Source organism: Herpailurus yagouaroundi, unplaced genomic scaffold, assembly GCF_014898765.1.
Source record: "Herpailurus yagouaroundi ecotype Mexico unplaced genomic scaffold, PumYag 193, whole genome shotgun sequence".
Classification (NCBI taxonomy): domain Eukaryota; kingdom Metazoa; phylum Chordata; class Mammalia; order Carnivora; family Felidae; genus Herpailurus; species Herpailurus yagouaroundi.
In genome coordinates this window covers 3,729,567-3,747,775 of record NW_024412424.1, presented here as the reverse complement: position 1 = coordinate 3,747,775, position 18,209 = coordinate 3,729,567, and the positions used below count along the sequence as shown (strand labels likewise).

Here is an 18,209-nt window from a genome sequence, read left to right as displayed (position 1 = left end):
GGATACTTTTAAAAGAACACCACCTGAGCTTTATTTCTATGGCCAGTTCAAGGTGAGACTTTTGATAGGACAATGGCTGGAACAAAAATGGAGACAGGTCAGAAGTGGGATTCGAGCCCACACCTCCAGGTGGAGACCAGAAGCGCTGACCAGGAGAAGCAGGAGCTTGAGGCTGGTGCCTTAGACCACTTGGCCATCCTCATGCCGAGATCTTTATTCCTAAATGGCACTATTTTCAGTATGAGGGAACTTCCACCCTTTCAATGAAAAATTTCAATGATTTCAATGAAATCAACTCAAAAATGTGCAAGAGGGTATATGGTGTTCCAAAAATCTGTTAAGAGGTATATATAACAAGTGAAAATGTTTGAGGACCTCTGTTCCAGATGAGTATCTATTCATTTCTAATGTTTTACCATTTTATTTAACACCAACCAGTATACTTATTTTGAACTTGACAGAAAATACAGTATATCTTGTTCATCAAAAAAAATGAAGCAATTTATGGGGCCCCTGGGTGGCTCAGTCGGTTGAGCGTCCGACTCAGCTCAGGTCATGATCTTGTAGTTTGTGAGTTCAAGCCCCACATCAGGCTCACTGCTGTCAGCCTGTCAGTGCAGAGCCCACTTTGGATCCTCTGTCCCCCTCTCTCTGCCCCTCCCTCGCTTGCACTCTCTCCTCACAAAATAAATAATTAAGAAAAAAAAAAGAATGAGGCAGTTTATAAGATTACATAAATATGAAAACTGTATGAATAAACTAAAAATCCTGTTTACAGAACACATGTAAAGAGACCCAAAGTCAAGACAAGAAGAAATCAAGAGTATTGATCTGTGGGTCTTCAGGGGGCCTCAAGGTTTTATTTTTTAATTTTTAAAAAAATTTTTTTTAATGTTTATTCATTTTCGAGAGCGAGCAAGTGAGAGAGAGTAGGGGAGGGACAGAGAGAGAGGGAGACACAGAATCCAAAGCAGGCTCCAGGCTCTGAGCTGTCAGCACAGAGCCCAACGTGGGGCTCAAACCCACGAACCACGAGATCATGACCTGAAGTCGGACATTTATTTATTTATTTATTTATTTATTTATTTATTAAAAAAAATTTTTTTTTAACGTTTATTTATTTTTGAGACAGAGAGAGAGACAGAGCATGAACGGGGGAGGGTCAGAGAGGGAGACACAGAATCTGAAACAGGCTCCAGGCTCCAAGCTGTCACCACAGAGCCTAGTGCGGGGCTCGAACTCACGGACTGTGAGATCATGACCTGAGCTGAAGTCGGTAGCTTAACCAACTGAGCCACCCAGGCGCCCCGGGCCTCAAGGTTTTAAATCAGAGGAAACCAGATGGCGTGAAAGAGTAACTGGGTCAGTTATACTGTTCTCACCATTCACGAGGAGAAGATTCATCAACTACTCAAGAGAAACTAAGCCTTTCGTGACACTTACTTCTTTAAGAATTTGTTTGGAATGGCTTCACGTGAGGAGCCCCATGAGCCAGTGGTGTTTAGGAAAACACCTGCTGTGTCGTGTCCACATACTACTGCAGAAGGCAAGAAGTCACCTACCTTGTGGATACAGGAAGTATTTCCTCCCTGAGAGAAGAAAGAGAAGACCAACAAGAACTTCAATTATGAAAGAGTGCACTTACTCTGCTTTCATTTTCAGCATCTCAACTAATTTATTCTGTAATAAGATAAAAAAAAAAAAAGATGGCTTAAGTTTTTACTGTTGCTAAGAAAAAGACTGAAAGTAAGCAGTTCATCTCCCTCATGATAATGAAATTAAACCAACACCTTTTTCTAATATCCCAACTGCGCACCCATAAAGGGAGTACATGTCTCTAAGACTTCATGAACTGTGCCCTGGGAGGCCTCACAAAGATGCCCAAAACTTCCTTCTATTCTAAATGCAAAACTGTGTGCAGACGACTGAGCAGCAGACTAACTGTGGAAACGCATGAAGACAAATTCGCTCTCGATTATCAGTGATGTCTAAAAACTGATGGTAAGTATCAATCTTAACAGTGGGAATACAGAAAAAACAAGTTTCAAAAGTAAAAATGGTTTCTAAAAAACATATAACCACAAATGCTAAGTATAAAAGCATTTCTTGGACAAGAAAAACAACTATTATGTAAAAAAAAAAAAAAAAAAATTGTACCTTAGCAAGTCTTTCTTTGATCATTTCTTCTTGTTCATTCTTCAGTTGTTGATGACCTGGATTATTCTGTTGGCTGCATAGATGAGAAAGGGAGGAAGGGGAAACACTGTTAAGCATATTCGAGTAGCAATTTATTTCATATCTATTGTACGCAGCAATGCCAAATTCTGCAACGAAAAGCTAACTCTGGTGATTAGGTCAAGTTAGCACAGTTCACAAATGTGACTGATATATGGGGATGAAATAAGGCACCTCCCATGAATTCAGGATGCCCCTCATAAAAAATGAGGTGAACAGAGCAGGGAATCTAATCAAGGCTTGGCTGAAAGTAAAGTAGAAATTTAGCCAAGAATGGTATCTTATGAGGCTCAAATGTGAGCAAAAGGGGCTGAGCGATGGGTGGTCCAGAAGTCTGGTGATCAGCTGGGAGGGGGCATCTCTGGGTATGGGGAGGGTACCTTGGGCCAGCCTGGCACATGGAGCCCCAACACTCCATCTGCTTGGATTTCATGGTCAGCTGGCAATTTTCTGATGACACTGTGGCATCCCATGTATGCTGACACCAGGAAGGGGATTCCCTGAGCGCCAGACATAAATCTCCGGACGGAAAAGGAATGCTCCTCTATATAAAGAAAATTACAGGGGCGCCTGGGTGGCGCAGTCGGTTAAGCGTCCGACTTCAGCCAGGTCACGATCTCGCGGTCCGTGAGTTCGAGCCCCGCGTCAGGCTCTGGGCTGATGGCTCGGAGCCTGGAGCCTGTTTCCGATTCTGTGTCTCCCTCTCTCTCTGCCCCTCCCCCGTTCATGCTCTGTCTCTCTCTGTCCCAAAAATAAATAAAAAACATTGAAAAAAAAAAAATTAAAAAAAAAAAAAGAAAATTACATTCTGGACGATGCATCAGTATCATGTGAATTTGATTAATGTGAGTTCATTCCCTGTAAGCTTGACCAGGGCAGGATCATAAATTGAGTGTCTGTGGGCAGCTCCTGGACCAGGGGGACATCCCCCAAGGAGAAGCTGCTTGAATGCCACAGGCTCCTCTAGAAATATTTCTCACTGATGAGGAAAAGATCGTTTCTTGAAAGAAAGCAGAAACTCCAGTAGTTTCTTTCATTTAATGAATCTGGCAGCCTAGACAGAAATGGTAAGGAGACCTCAGTGAGGAAAACGCCTGGAAGCATTAGGGAAGTGTTTTCTATGCTCTACTCTAAAAGTGGGTAAACTTTTTCTAGTCCAGGGCCAGACAAAATGTTCTAGGCTTTGGGAGCTGTGGGGTCTCTGACACAACTATTCCACGTGGCTGCTGTAATGCAAAAGGAGCCACAGCAGTATTGAAATGAAACAGCGTGACTATGATCCAATAAAACTGTCTTTACCAAACGCGCTGTGGGCTGGATCCGACCCCAGAGTCAGTTTTCTCCCACTCTAATCTTTCAGGAAGGAGGTTCTGTATGGCTCCTCATAAGGGACATATGGCTATGAAATAAAGTGGTTTTTTTTTTTATTTTTTTTTTAACATTTATTTATTTGAGAGACAGAGAGAGACAGAGCATGAGCATGTGAGGGGCAGAAATAGGAGGAGACACGGAATCTGAAGCAGGCTCCAGGCTCTGAGCTGTTAGCACAGAGCCCGACGTGGGGCTCGAACTCACAAACTGCGAGATCGTGACCCGAGCCGAAGTTGGACGCTTAACCGACTGAGCCACCCAGGCGCCCCGAAATAAAGTATTTTTTACCTGTGATTTTATAAATGGGCTAGGAACATTCTATCTTCCATGCTCAAACTAGCTCTTGATAAAAGACAATGTACCAAGTACAATGTTCTTCTTTATTGGGGGCGGGGGGAGGGGTTGGTGGGGAGCATGTGGCCAGGCTGCGGACGACCTGCATTGGAATCACCTGGAAAGGGAAGTGAAATCCCCGGGAGGGGCGCTACTAAAATGAGCATGTGCGACGCTCACTGAAACCTGAAGCATTTAGGAAAGGACTGTCAGCACAGCCACCACTACCGTCTTCCAGTATCTGTTGTCTTCGTTAGGTTTCGGACAGAGCATCTCAGGCCCACTTCCGGGCAGGGAGGGGGAACTGCAGGAGGGGACAGTGTCTGCCCGAGACCTGCTGGCAGCAGCAGGAACAGCAGGCACCCCTAATCTGGGAAGCTGAATTCGGTAAGGGCCTTCATCCCAAACGGAGACCTCTCTCTGCTTCACTTCAACTTGCTATACGATTTTCCTGGTCACCCCCATCTCTAAGCCCTCACTCAGAAAAGTCCACAGAAGGGCAGGATCATAATTCCGCCTTGTAGACCTAATATCTGCCATTTATTGACTGACTCCCTTCTGCCAACCACTGTAGCCGGCACTTTATACATGTTATTTTTGGTGTTTAAAACACCTTGTGAGAGAGCTATCATTTTCCTCATTTGACGGCTAAGGAAACTAAGTCACTACAAGTCAAAACCTGTGCCCAAAGTCACAGGACTTTCAAGTGTCAGCGATAGGACAAAGCCTAGCTGCCTGGGACATACTGCCCTGTCACTAGCAAATACAACTAGAAAGTGCCTTGGCTCAAGGCAAACCACCTGCACAGAGGTACCCAAACCCAAGGGAATGCTCCTCAGTAAAGCTCCTTCCTGCGCAGGAGCATTCCCTGGACCATGAGTCACGAAGCCAAAGAAACTGGTAGGAAATCCTCCCTTTTTCTGCTGGCCCTCTTGAACCTTCTCTGTTGCTTCCCCACCCCAACCCCCTTTTCTTAAAATAGAAGCAGACAGTTTGGTTCAAATTTTTCACAGGTTTCAAATTCCTTTCAATAGCTCTACAACAATGCGAAGGTTAACAGAGTAGGTGATACCATGAAGGCCTATTCTCCCACTCAAAAAAGCGACCCCCTCATCAGACCTGACTCCGAAGCAACTGACAGAGCACCCCCTGGACTGGGGGTGAACGCTGCGCATGCCGTGAAACCAATTTCAACCACTTTTACCTAACTGTACACGGGCAGGCCAAGATTTAGCCCACAGAGTTCTGGTGGCTCTTTCTCACCTCTTGTGCTTTTCCCTTTCAAGATCATCCAGCTGACTTTGCAGGAGCCAGTTCCTTTCTCTTAGCTGCTCAGCTTCCAGGCGGAGGTTTTCCATTTCACACAACTGCTCCTAAGAAGACAGCAAATCATGTCTTTTTAGAAGACACATTGTAGTAGGTGTTATTTTGCTCCCCGAGGCCACAAATGAGACACATATTCATCTTTTTAGCCCCTTCCTGTGCACAGAACACTGCACTGGGTGTCGCTGGATAACAAGTAGACTACGACAAGCTTTTGGGGATTTTCATACCCACAGGGTGTTAAACATAGTCTCTTATCAATAGCACACAATTCATTAAAATGCCTTTATGAAAAATGATGGCCAAAAGTCCATACTTTCATAAATGTTCTATTTGATTCTATTTAATAAATTCTAATTAAAAACAAAACTGATACAGGGAATAGAGTCAGTACTACTGTAAAAACGTTGTATGGTGATAGGTGGTAACTACACTTGCAGTGAGCACAGCATAATGGATGGAACCATGTTGTACACAGTGTGCAACTGATGTGCCACAGCCATCGCTCAAAATCCCCAAGTGAGCTCTAATTTGAAAATCACGGGCACAACCATCCAGAAGAAACAAATGCTTGTCTGCAAGGGGTGTCCTTTTCCATTTACTTCTCCTTGTCCATTGTCCGATTTCTTTTAAGCTGACCCAATTTCCTCTGAGTACTAAAATCATGCCAATCTGGGTAACAGCCACATTCCTCAGCAGATTGAGAGCTGCCCTAATTAAAAAGGCAAGGAGTGATCCCCTCCACGAGGAACGAAGCTTGAGAGACAGCTAATTCTGTTCTTGAACAAAACCTCGCTCCAGAGCCAAGGCCTCACAGCCTAAATGCGATCTTCTGTGAAGCATCCTATCTACTCCACCCACACCCGTCCACACCTCCACACCACACACCTCCCTCCCCTCGATACTCCTCGAAACACACTCTCCCTGTGCAGAATCACCATAACCCCAAGTCCCTGAGTCAAAAAAAGTAAAACAGAAGTTTAAAGGAATGGCAAACAAGAGAAGATTATTAACTACCTGAGACAAAAGCGAATCTCTAGAATATACAGAGAATGCCTACAAATTGTTAAGGGAAAGTCCAATGATAGCAAGACGGGCAAAGGATATAGGTCAGAGAAACAAAACGTGGTCCATCTTACTCTTTTTCCTTTTTAAGTTTTTTTTAATGTTTATTTATTTTTGAGACAGAGAGAGACAGAGCACGAACAGGGGAGGGTCAGAGAGAGAGAGAGAGACGCAGAGTCCAAAGCAGGCTCCAGGCTCCCAGTTGTGAGCACAGAGCCCGACGCGGGGCTTGAACTCACGGACTGTGAGATCATGACCTGAGCTGAAGTCGGACGCTCAACCAACTGAGCCACCCAGGTGCCCTTCCATCTTGTTCTTAATGAGAAAAATACAAATTTACAACCGTAGCAAGACAGCGTATTTAGCTATGAAACTGGCAAGGATGTAAGTCAGGCGGCACTGTGATCAGAGTAGCTGGCACAGCCTGTGTCTGACACCATCATAGAAACAGGGAGATGACGGCTGCAGACTTGGTTATATGGAAATGGGGCTACCGTGAGAGCCTCCAGGGACCGCCAGCCAGGTAGTCTGCAGTCGGCGGGGAGAGGAAGGCTTTTCTGCCTGCCCTTTATTTAGTTCTGTGCCTGTTGAATTTTGTACCCTCAGTAACCATGAAAGATACTGTTTCTTTTGTTGATTTTGGATACTGTTTCTTTTAAAAGATTTTTTTTGAAAAAGACGATCCAGTTACCTTCATTCTGAGGATTTCAGCATTTTTGACTTCTCGGTCTTCGTTTAGCTTTGTGACAAGGTGTTGCAAAGAAACCTTAGACGCTCTTCCGTCTTCTATCTCTTGTTCTTGGGTTTCTAGGAGTTTTGCCAAGTGCGTTTGAAAGTGAGGTGGTGTTCTAGGGCTCTAAAATAAAATTAAATTCCATCCAAACACCTGATTAAGTGATATTTTATAAAGATTTCATTTCAAATGAAAACACTTAGCTATTCAGCCTGTCATTCTAATTCCTGTGCAGGTGAAACAAATAAAACACCAGTACCTTTTTATCAAGTAAAGAGCAGAAAAGGTACTGGCGAAAATCTCTTTCTATAAAAACACAAAGCTACAGTCTTAGTAATGTCCACACTTGCAATCCCCCACGAAACCGTTCCATGTCCCCCAGAGCACAGGTACCTGGGGATGCTCGGCAGCAGAATCCATTACGTGTTCAAGCTGTCTCATTTTGAAGTTATATTCATTCTTTTTCTGTTCTACTTCCTCTTTCTTCTGGTTTAGCTGAGAAAATCGAACAGATGAAGGTGGCAAGTTAGAACTGGGCACATGGCCCGGTTAGAACAGACAAACTTCCCAAGGTGTGAGGATACAGACTTTTCACATTATTTTCCCAGGCTTTCATTAAATACTGCTTGAAAAGCAGTAAGGTGTTAAAACCAACCCAAACCACAGCAATGCTCACAGTCCGTAGCTGTCGACCCTGCGGCTGCCGTTCACATCCGTAAACGCTGGTTGCTGCTACAACCCTCCCCTCTCCCTCTCTCCCACAGACTTATTTACACTTTTTTTAAAAAACATTTTTAATGTTTACTTATTTTGAGAGGAAAAGACAGCATGAGCGGAGGAAGGGCAGATAGAGAGGGAGAGGGAGAATCTGAAGCAGGCTCCACACTCAGCACGGAATCCGATGTGGAGCTCAATCTAACACTCGTGAGATCATGACCTGAACCAAAATCAAGAGTCGGACGCTTAACTGACAGAGCCACCTAGGTGCTCCTAAAAACAACTTTTTAAAGCTTCGCTGGTAATCAAAGGATCGTTTGAGGAAAATAAAATGTAAAACAGCAGCCAAGAGGAGGATACAAGTCAGCCATAACCTTGCCCCAGAGGTTAGAACTTGCTGGCGCGTGTCAGGGGGCCGAGGGTGGGCAGAGAGGCAGCTGAGCAAGTCGGAACACACGTGAGCAACCAAGTTGTTCAGAGCCCGCAGTGCAGCCTGACCACCTAAGTGCCCTGTTGGCCCACCTTGCCGTATACAGAGAGAATGAGCCGCGGCACTGGACCTCACCTCGTGCTGAAGTTCTTGGATCAGGGCCTCCTTCTTGGCCATCTCCTCCTGGGCAGACTGAAGCAGCTCTGAGTGCTTCTTCGAGGCCTCGGTGAGCTTGTTCAGTTGCTCGGTGGCATGAGCCAGGTCCTCGCAGAGCATATCCCTCTGTTGGGATGATCCCCGCAAAGAAAGATTGCTTTCATAATTGTATACTCCACTAAGGATTTGCAAATCACTAGTATGTGCAAATTGCAAAAGGTTAAAAAGTCTTAAATAAGAACTTTTAACTTTTTTTTTTGCTTATGTGCTAATCCAGTCCAAAGCAAACAAGCAGTTAATATTATTTATTTATTTATTTGTTTATTTATTTATTTATTAACATTTACTCATTTTTTGAGAGACAAAGAGAGACAGTACAAGAGGGAGAAGGACAGAGAGAAAGGGAGACACAGAATCCGAAGCAGGCTCCAGGCTCTGAGCTGTCAGCACAGAGCCCGATGTGGGGCTCAAACCCATGAGCGGTGAGATCATGACCTGAGCCAAAGTCGGACGCTTACCTGACTGAGCCACCCAGTCACCCCATTTAATAACAGGTCTAAAGAGAAACATTACAGGAAATTCATACAGGTATCCCAATTGGGGTTTCAGTGCATTCCACCCCTTTCGCTTAACACTGAACATTTCCTCTGACCCCCAGGATCTCAAAGCTGATTGGTCGCTCTTTCCGTATGAGGACTCCAGAAACAGGTCCCTAGCTTACCCGCTATCTGACCAATTGACTCTAGTCCTTTATACATTGGAAGGTAGATAGCTATAAAGATAGGTACCCCTCAGCCAGTTGGGGAGGGGCTGGGCAGTCACCAGGTAGTGATACATTGTCATAGGCCATCAGAGTTTCAGAGGAGTAGCTTGATGGAAAGTGGCAGAGAGAATTAGAAGTCCTGTGGGTTGCATACATAATTCTGTGTACACAGCATGTAATCCCTATCAAGTTAGAGCAGAATCTGCTTACTCTAACTCTCCAAATGTGCATGTATATATGTACGTATACATATTTATATCACTATAAATATGTTAACATGTGTAATACTGCATATAACAGGTATATGTGATATATATTAATATGTGTATCACCTAAAAAAATGTACGTACATATATAAATGATATGATATAAAAGTATGTGGAAAATGTTTGTAATACGTCAGGCATACATGCACACACACACACATACTTGATGTATCACAAACACTTATCCACATATTCATTCTTTTATCACATCATTTTTCATTGGGCGGGCTTGAGTTCATCTTAAGTATGCACCACAATTTAGCCCATCACTGAATACTTTGGCTGATTTGAATTTTTCACTATCATATGCATTATATTCTCATACCTAGATTCTTTCTTTTTTAAAAATTATTTTTTAACATTTATTTATATTTGAGAGAGAGAGAGAGAGAGAGAGAGAGAGAGAGAGAGAGAGAGCGTGAGCGGGGGAGGAGCAGAGAGAGAGGGAGACACAGAATCCGAAGCAGGTTCCAGGCTCCGAGCTGTCAGCACAGAGCCTGGTATGGGGCTCGAACTCGTGAACCGTGAGATCACGACCTGAGCAGAAGCCAGATGCTTAACCAACTGAGCCACCCAGGCGCCTCCCTACTGGATTATTTCTTTAGGCTAATTTCTAAAAAATGCAAACTCAAAGCATATGCAAAAAAATTAAGGCTGTGTATTACTAGACCACCTCCCCAAAGGCTGAACTTAAATTTCATCACAAGTGTCAGTAATCACCCCTCTCTGCATATCTTAATATTTACTAGCTGTAAGATCAAACGGTAGCTTTGTGCTTAATTTCGCATTTCTTTTAGCAAGGTTTCTAGGCCACTATCTTCTTCCTGGGGGAGCTGCTCATGCACCTTCCTGTATCCATTCACCACCAGGGTGTGTCTGTCCTTTCTTGAGTATTCTGACCTAAAAGCTCTTCTATGGATTAAGGCAAGGACCCCTTTGTCATTAGTTGTAAATACTTTAGCTGAGGAAGCCAGGTGATTAGTAAAAGGGGGAACGTGAAGTGACTGTGGGATGATTCCCCTCGAATCTAAGATACTTCAACATGCACTGTCACACATTTTTTAAGAGAAGAACAAGAAAGACACAGGAGACAAAGGGAGTAAGGAAGAGCCTGGAGGTGAATTGTACTGAGCTCCCATCATTAGCCACTCCCACTCAAACAGCCAGGCTTCCCTCCACGCTTGGGCAACAGGCAGTGTGGAACTGAAGATTTAGTCCCCATTTTATACTTGTACAAGACCTTAGGGTGTGACTTTTGTGTGCTACTTTCCACTTTCTTTTTTTTTTTTTAATGTTTATTTATTTATTTTGAGAGGAGTGGGGGGACGGACAGAGAGAGAGAGAAGGAGAGAAGGAGAGAGAGAATCTGAAGCAGGCTCTGCACTGTTAGCGTGGAGCCCAACGTGGGGCTCGATCTCACAAACTGTGAGATCATGACCTGAGTCAAGATCAAGAGTCAGATGCTTAACTGACTGAGCCACCCAGGCACCCCTAAATTTCTTTTTTTTTTTTTAATTGAAGTACAGTTGACACTGTGTACAAACTTTCCAACTCACCTCCTAAAAATACTGCCAGCTCCCACGGACTGAGCAACTCACAAGCTGCCAGTCAGTTCCTAAGCCCTTTCCATGTGTCACCTCATTTCACCTCCTCTTAGGCGCTAGGTGGCAGTGCTATCTCTGCTCCAGAGACGTGACGAATGAAGCAGAGACAAGTGTAACTTTCACAGCGTCACAAAGCCAGGACTCAGACTCCACAGCAGCCAGCTCCGCAGCCTGTGCCCTAACAGCTTATTACTCTTGTCTTGTGCTCCTGCGGCCTGGACCGTCCTTGTCTATTTTCATCTCCTTGCACTGCAGGTGTGTTAGCTTCGAGTCCTTTCTGGCATACAGGAGGCCAGAAATACAGACTCCTGGGTAAATCTGCCTTGGAGATCTATCCCCACAGGTTCTAAAGCTCAAAACTAGCGCATACACCGTGTGTTTCACCAACTTTCCCCAGGCCGCTATTTCTCCATCTCAGACGTACAAGGAACCGTCTTCGGTCACTGTGGCTAGAGCCCTCGGCACCCACTCTGCTTGCTGTTGCCACGGCACACATCCTGCGGACCCCACAACTGCCTGCTGAACTTCTAAAGCACTGCTCAGTTCTAGCTTGCCAACATTCCCACCACCACTTCTGGGCTCTGGCCTTTTCGCCTTTGGCCTGGGCTTGAAGTCTATGCAGCCGACACTCTTGGAGACGCTCCGTGACACAGACTCCATCCGTCTCCACCTCAGCTCTCCCCCCACAGCCGGACAGGCCCCACCAACACCCACAGCCCCCTCCCTAGCGAAGCCTTGTACAAATACTATCTCCTTTGGGAAGTGCTCTGCGATTTTGGCACAGTCACTCCCCTCCTCCCTTTCCTGTGCTCCCAGATCCTTTGTTAGATCAAGATACGTTTAACTCTTAAAGTAGATAGCATATTTTGACATAAGTAACAGTGTTTCAATCATTCTTCCAGGCAAGGACAAATGGTACGTGGGTTCAATAAATATTTGTTGTTTCTTTCATGGATAGCATAGTTTAGCAAGAAAGCTTTACTTCTAAAGCAACCACAGAGTAGTATATATGGTGGGTTACCATTTGTGTGAGAAAAAGAAAACTAAATGTATATGGGATTTGCCTAAAATGTCTCTGGAAGTAGGGCATCTGGGTGGCTCAGTTGGTTAAGCGGCCAACTTCGGCTCAGGTCATGATCTCATGCTTCACGGGTTCGAGCCCCACATCGGGTTCTCTGCTGTGAGCACAGAGCCTGCTTCAGATCCCCTGTCCCCCTACCTCTCCCTCCCCCATTCACACTCGCTGTCTCAAAAATAAACATTTATTAGAAAAAAAAAAAATCTCTGGAAGGATACATGACAGAATATCTACTGCTTTATGTAATTTGAATTTTGAGCAATGTGACAGTACTGCTTGCTTGTTTATTTACTCACTTATTGAGAGAGAGAGAGAGAGAGCGTGCACGTGGAGGGGAGGGGCAGAGAAAGAGGGAGAGAGAATCTTAAGCAGGTTCCACGCCCAACGCAGAGCCTGACTTGCAGAGCCTGACTCGGGGCTCAATCTCACCACCCTGGGATCATGACCTGAGCCAAGATGGAGAGTTGGCCGCTCTACTGACTGGGCCGCTCTACTGACTGAGCCGCCCAGGTGTCCCAGTACTGCTTCATTTAAAAATAGACACATTTACACCAACAACGAAAAATTAAAACCCACTTTAGCTAAAACCTACCTCAGCTGGTTAACCTGTTAACCAGATCTTTCTTTGCTCCCTGCTGCTACCACTCCACCAAGTAAACGCAGTGGCCAATCTGCTCCCCTTTGGGAAGAGGGTCAGTTACAGGAACTTACCAGTGTAAGGGTTAAATTGTAGTGTAGGGCTAAAGCTTAGCTTGAAAAATAACAGCTTTGTGTTGACACCTAAGGTTAAGAGATAACAGCCTTGCTTTGCTCTTGTAAACTACGCCTCATACTCTTGTAAATTAGGCTTCACCAATTAAGGAAACAAAAGTTCAAAGAAAAGAGCATCAGAGGCAGGGTCAAGGAGATCCACTGGTTGCAACTTAGAGGCAGAAAGTCTAAAATAAACACCTCATTAGGCAACTGTTTCTAACTCATCTGGAAACTGTTTCTAACTCATCTGGAAACTGTTTCTTTGTTCTGTTCCCAGGTGATGATAAAACGATGTGATCGGTTATAAAAACTCTGTATCCTAGCTGTTCGAGGCCGCACTCTTATGAAGGGTGTTGGTCCCGGTTGGTCGGCCTTGCCTCTCATTGTAATAAACTTTGTTGTGACTGTCACTGGTGCCCGTAGCATTCTGTTTCAGGAGTCGTGTGGATGCAACACCAGGTGTTAGCACAAATGAATGCATATCAACTGGATAAAGTATAACAATTTTAGTGTTATCCATTACTGGCCTAACTACCCTATGGGAAAATGGCTCTAATTATGACTTGTCACTTTAAAAAGCCCTCTATTTCTTCATTAATAACCTCCACACACACATACACATACAAACATTGACAAGGAAAAAGGCAAAAAAGAGTCAGGATGTGTTAACATGTACCTCTATGTCCTCAGAGAGTATTCTCAGTCTAAGGGCTTCTTTCAGGTCCAGAATCTCCACTTCCTGTTTCTTAATCAACACTTTGCTCTCTTCCTTGTCAGCCAAAGCAGAGTTGTGTTTGCACTGCAGAAAGAAAGTTGTAAGAGCTGTCTGCTTTCCTGTGCTTATTTTTTCACTAAAATAACAAGAAGGAGTCTGAGCTCCAAGGTGATGATGAGACTAACACAAATAGTTCAATAACTACTTATTGGACAAACGAATGGAAGAATAAGTGCATGAATGGTGAAGAGAAGTCAAGAAGTCCCACAGGGAGCAGTGAAAAACCACTCAGGTTTTCTTACTGTTTTTTGGGCATCTCTGCCCCTAACAATGGGGCTCAAACTCCCGACCCAGAGACCAAGAGTCGCACTCTTCACTGACTGAGCCAGCTGGGCGCCCCATATTAATTATTATCACACCTTTATCAAGAAACTGCCTTCAGCAACAAACGTGAGAACAGCAACATCCCTTTGTAGCAGAGGAATGACCAACGTGGGCAAAAAACTTCACCTTGACCCGAGGGGAGGAGGAAGCACCAACATTCAACTTAGATATGTGCACGCATGAGGGGGAAAGTAGTTACTCGTAGAAAATACTTACTTGAGGAAACCAGAAAGTCCAATAATGGAAAAACTCACTCGCTATACAAGGAATGTCTCTGAACTTAACCAAAATGTGTCACTGTTTTTCCTCAAAGCAACGAAGGAACACCACATACCCTTAACTATCACAGATTACAACCGGTCTGCTTCTGATCAGCAATTCCCAATCGGTGCACACAGAGCACTGAACCCAGGCCAGGACGATCAGAGCAGGGCGGCAGCGGGCACCGCCTCGCAGGGGTCAGCATATTAAAAGCTCTGTAAGTTCTGCGAATCCAGAAACCTGTTGAGGCTTTGACTAGGATTTCCAAACCGATTTGACCACAGCAATCCTTTTGTTCTGGTGTAGCATTTGTCAAACTCTTGAAGAATCTGGGGAGTGCTCAAATGTATCTTGTCGGTTACAGAACTTACACTGATGTCCTTCAGTTCTTGCTTCAGGGTGTCTATAGTTTCTGTTTTTTCACACACCGATGTTCTCAGCTCCTGGATCTGGCTCATGAGGTCAGCTACAACTTCCTGATGAGGAGAGAAACAATGTCTTCACACCCAATGACATTAAGGAGACCATTACTGAGGTAAACAACAGTTTACCTCTCCGAAAGACAACAGGAGAAGTCCATTTTGTTTTAGCAAAATACGTCACATTATATTATTATCAGTTTGTATATTAATGGCCTTACTCTATTTGATTTCATCATTTGCTTTGGTTTTTCTAAATTTTTTTTTTCAACGTTTTTTATTTATTTTTGGGACAGAGAGAGACAGAGCATGAACGGGGGAGGGGCAGAGAGAGAGGGAGACACAGAATCGGAAACAGGCTCCAGGCTCCGAGCCATCAGCCCAGAGCCTGACGCGGGGCTCTAACTCACGGACCGCGAGATCGTGACCTGGCTGAAGTCAGACGCTTAACCGACTGCGCCACCCAGGCGCCCCTGCTTTGGTTTTTCTGAATGAGTTATAGGTAGGCATATAAGAAATTTATACCTAACTTTATACTTGGACATGCATATTTCATTTACTATCCTAATTAAAGACAACACACAAGAAATCTGACAGTTTGTATCATGGGACTCAGAGTCAACCAGAAAGGCTCACACTAACAGCAGCCTAGTGAAGAGAGGCAGGATGGGTTTTAGAAACAGTGCCACCGGCGGGCCACCTGGGTGGCTCAGTCGGTTAAGCATCCGTCTCTTGACTGCAGCTCATGTCATGATCTCACGGTTACTGGGATCAAGCATGCTTAAGATTCTCTCTCTCCCTCTCCCTCTCCCCCCACCCCAAAACAAAAAAAATATATAAAAAAATAATAAAAATAGAAACAGTGCCATCAGAAGTAGTAGAACAGTTTGCTCTTGAAGTTACGTGGAGAATTAATAATAATAATAATAATAATAATAATGATAATAATAGAAGATCCCCTTCTGTGCCAACCTTGGAAGACAAACAAGGCCTAAGTGTCTACAGGAATGCCAGCTACCAGTCACCCTGCGGACAGGGGAAGGGAACATTAAAGCCTCACTTATGAAGAAAATAAGGAGGGATTCAGCTTCAACCTCTACCAACCTTGTCAGCATCTCTAGACTTTTCCAGAGAACGAATTACTTTTTCGGTAGCATATAAACTCTCTTCCAGTTTCTGTGCTTTTGCCATCTACGGGGAAAAATAACTATTTTTAGAAAAAGAATTAAATTCCAAAGCCAACCACATGCACATATAGGGGGGAAAAAAAAGAAGTTGAAATCTCCTTTTCATATTGTATGGTGCTCATCAGGTAACACTTGAAAAGGAGAAGCTGGATTAAAAGGCATTGATTCTGTGGGTCTCCACCAGGGGGCCACGAACAAAGTATGATTATAGCCTTCCAGGAGTTAGAAAAACAAGAGTTCAAAAATAATACAACCAACCAAAAAGCCCATCTATTTTTACTACCTATTTTCGACACCTGAGAGCTGAAACCTTGTTCATAATGCACCTCTCCAGACACCGGACCGGGAGTTACAGACCTCGAAGGCTAGAATTAAGAGCACAGATCACTCACCTGCTGCTCGCATTTGGCTATCTCTTTCTGTTTCTCCTGGTGCACAACCTCAAGAACTTCTAATATTTCTCTGAAAGAAAAGAATGATCTTTTTTACTCATGACTTCATCCAATGGAAACAGGAAGTGGGTGCATTTGCACAGAAGAGATTCCGTGAACGGCAACGGAACTTTGTTTGGCACACGCTTGGCATCAGGCATCGCGTTCCAGCAGGAGTCAAGATCTGAACCCGTTTCTTCAACAAACCAAAGAGAACCTATCTTTGTGCTACGAGTTTCTCTTTCTTTGGAGCACTCAGGACTTGCTGACATAAGCATGTGTTTATTACCTATCTCTCTGTGCTAGAATGTGAAACTCACGGGGATGGGGATATTTTGTTCACTGTCTTACCTCTAAATAAATGTTCTGGCACTTACCAGAATAGTGCCTGGCTTGTTGGATATCACCTAGTGTTTGAACAACTAAATGGTTAACTGTTTCCCAGCTAAGATGTATGCCCACTAGATGTAGTTACCTCGGTATCCCCAGGCCTAGAAGAGAAGCCGAGTCGTACTAAAAACTCTACAGGTATCTGCCGAATAAACAAATACTTCTTCTTGCTACAGTAATGATCATCCTGCTGGCTGAGGCCAAGAGACTGACAGAGATCACCAAGGAAAAGAACTTGGAGAGACAGGCAAGAAGGACAATGGCATTCTGTATTAAAGGACCAAGAGAAAAACAGAGCAGCTAGAAAAAGAATAGTAGAGACAGAAATAAAAATCAGTCCCCACCTTCCAGTTATAAAAATACCGAGATTTATTTATAGAAGGACCAGAGTTCTGATCACCATCAACTGCTATTCATTTCAAAAGTAGCGTAGCTACTTCCTGAATGCTTTTGAAAAATTAAGTTTCTCTACATAGCCTCTTATACAAAAGAATCGGATATTCATTTTGGAATGTTTTAAAAAAATAACCTTACAGGGCATCAGCAATAAAAAAAACCCAAACAACTCAAGATAAAGAATGTGATAGTAAATGATACTCTAGTCAACTAATGGAAAAGATAAATAGCACTCACTTAGAACTGTTTTCTTTATCTTCTTCAAATTGTAATAATAATTTGTTATTGCGTTCTTTTTCTGCCTCAAAAAGCTCCACCAAATTCTAAAAGACAATGTTATATTAGATTTTAAGAAATTGTTACTAGCAATGCACAGTCAACAAACACATCAAGTACCTTCTATGTTGGCAGGCACTAGGGGCCAGTACAGAAGTTAGGAAGAGGTCAATAAACAGGCCTTGCCCTGTGCTCCAGGGAACAATCACACATTCAGGACAAATTCATCAATAACCAATACCTTTCTTAACTTACATTCAGATCAGATTTCAGAGTTTCATTTTCATTTTTGCAGTTTTGGAGGTTTTTTGAAAGTTGGTCAATTTCAAACTTCATTACTTCTTGTAAGTTGTCATAGGAATCCTGTAGGCAGGCTTTGCTCTCAAGAAGCTTTTCCTTTTCTAATCTTTATCAGGAAAACATTTTTACAATGGTCAATATAAACATCAAATGTAGTTCTGCGAGTTCAATTACCGGCAGTTCCACTGCTCCTGTCTACAGACCGTGCCCAACTTACAGAAGCCTTGACTGACGTGACCGTGTGTGGCATGCCCACGATGCACAAACATGCAACACACAATGGACCACAGAGCAGTGTGACGGGGCCGGAGGAGACAGGGTGGGCATGTTAGCTTGAGCCATATACCTCCTCATTCTGCCTCCCATGGTCTCAACCAGACATGCTTAACTCGTGGGCAATTTTGAGTCGTGGATTCATTTTAGGGAGTTCCAGACCTAACCCTTCCTTACGTAAGCTAGGAAATGGCTGTTCACTTAGTTCTGTTGACACCTCACCTCTGTTCATTCATCACATATCCTCTCAATTCTAGGAAGAATTTAAGATGGCAAACGTGGCTTTGGTTTGAGCAAGAGAGTAACTCCCTCAGAAAGAACCATTTCTTAATTCACATGATTATTGTTTC

At 43.8% G+C, this 18,209-nt stretch overlaps 1 protein-coding gene across 5 annotated transcripts in view; it reads right to left on the bottom strand.

The window, feature by feature from the left end:
* Nucleotides 1-18,209, bottom strand: part of KIF15 (kinesin family member 15) — a 79,515-nt gene that overhangs the window by 4,529 nt on the left and 56,777 nt on the right. For 2 of the 5 annotated variants that reach the window (XM_040445068.1, XM_040445065.1), the window contains 12 exons: nucleotides 17,542-17,692; nucleotides 17,248-17,333; nucleotides 16,186-16,255; nucleotides 15,711-15,797; nucleotides 14,559-14,663; nucleotides 13,504-13,626; nucleotides 8,343-8,489; nucleotides 7,454-7,555; nucleotides 7,019-7,183; nucleotides 5,203-5,312; nucleotides 2,158-2,230; nucleotides 1,646-1,680 (listed from right to left, as the gene is read on the bottom strand). In XM_040445068.1, the coding sequence (XP_040301002.1) occupies nucleotides 1,646-1,680; nucleotides 2,158-2,230; nucleotides 5,203-5,312; nucleotides 7,019-7,183; nucleotides 7,454-7,555; nucleotides 8,343-8,489; nucleotides 13,504-13,626; nucleotides 14,559-14,663; nucleotides 15,711-15,797; nucleotides 16,186-16,255; nucleotides 17,248-17,333; nucleotides 17,542-17,692 (1,254 nt within the window). Of the gene's footprint in view, nucleotides 1-1,562; nucleotides 1,590-1,645; nucleotides 1,681-2,157; nucleotides 2,231-5,202; nucleotides 5,313-7,018; nucleotides 7,184-7,453; nucleotides 7,556-8,342; nucleotides 8,490-13,503; nucleotides 13,627-14,558; nucleotides 14,664-15,710; nucleotides 15,798-16,185; nucleotides 16,256-17,247; nucleotides 17,334-17,541; nucleotides 17,693-18,209 lie in introns of those variants that run through there. The other 3 variants (XM_040445067.1, XM_040445066.1, XR_005781479.1) reach the window with 3 other exon arrangements.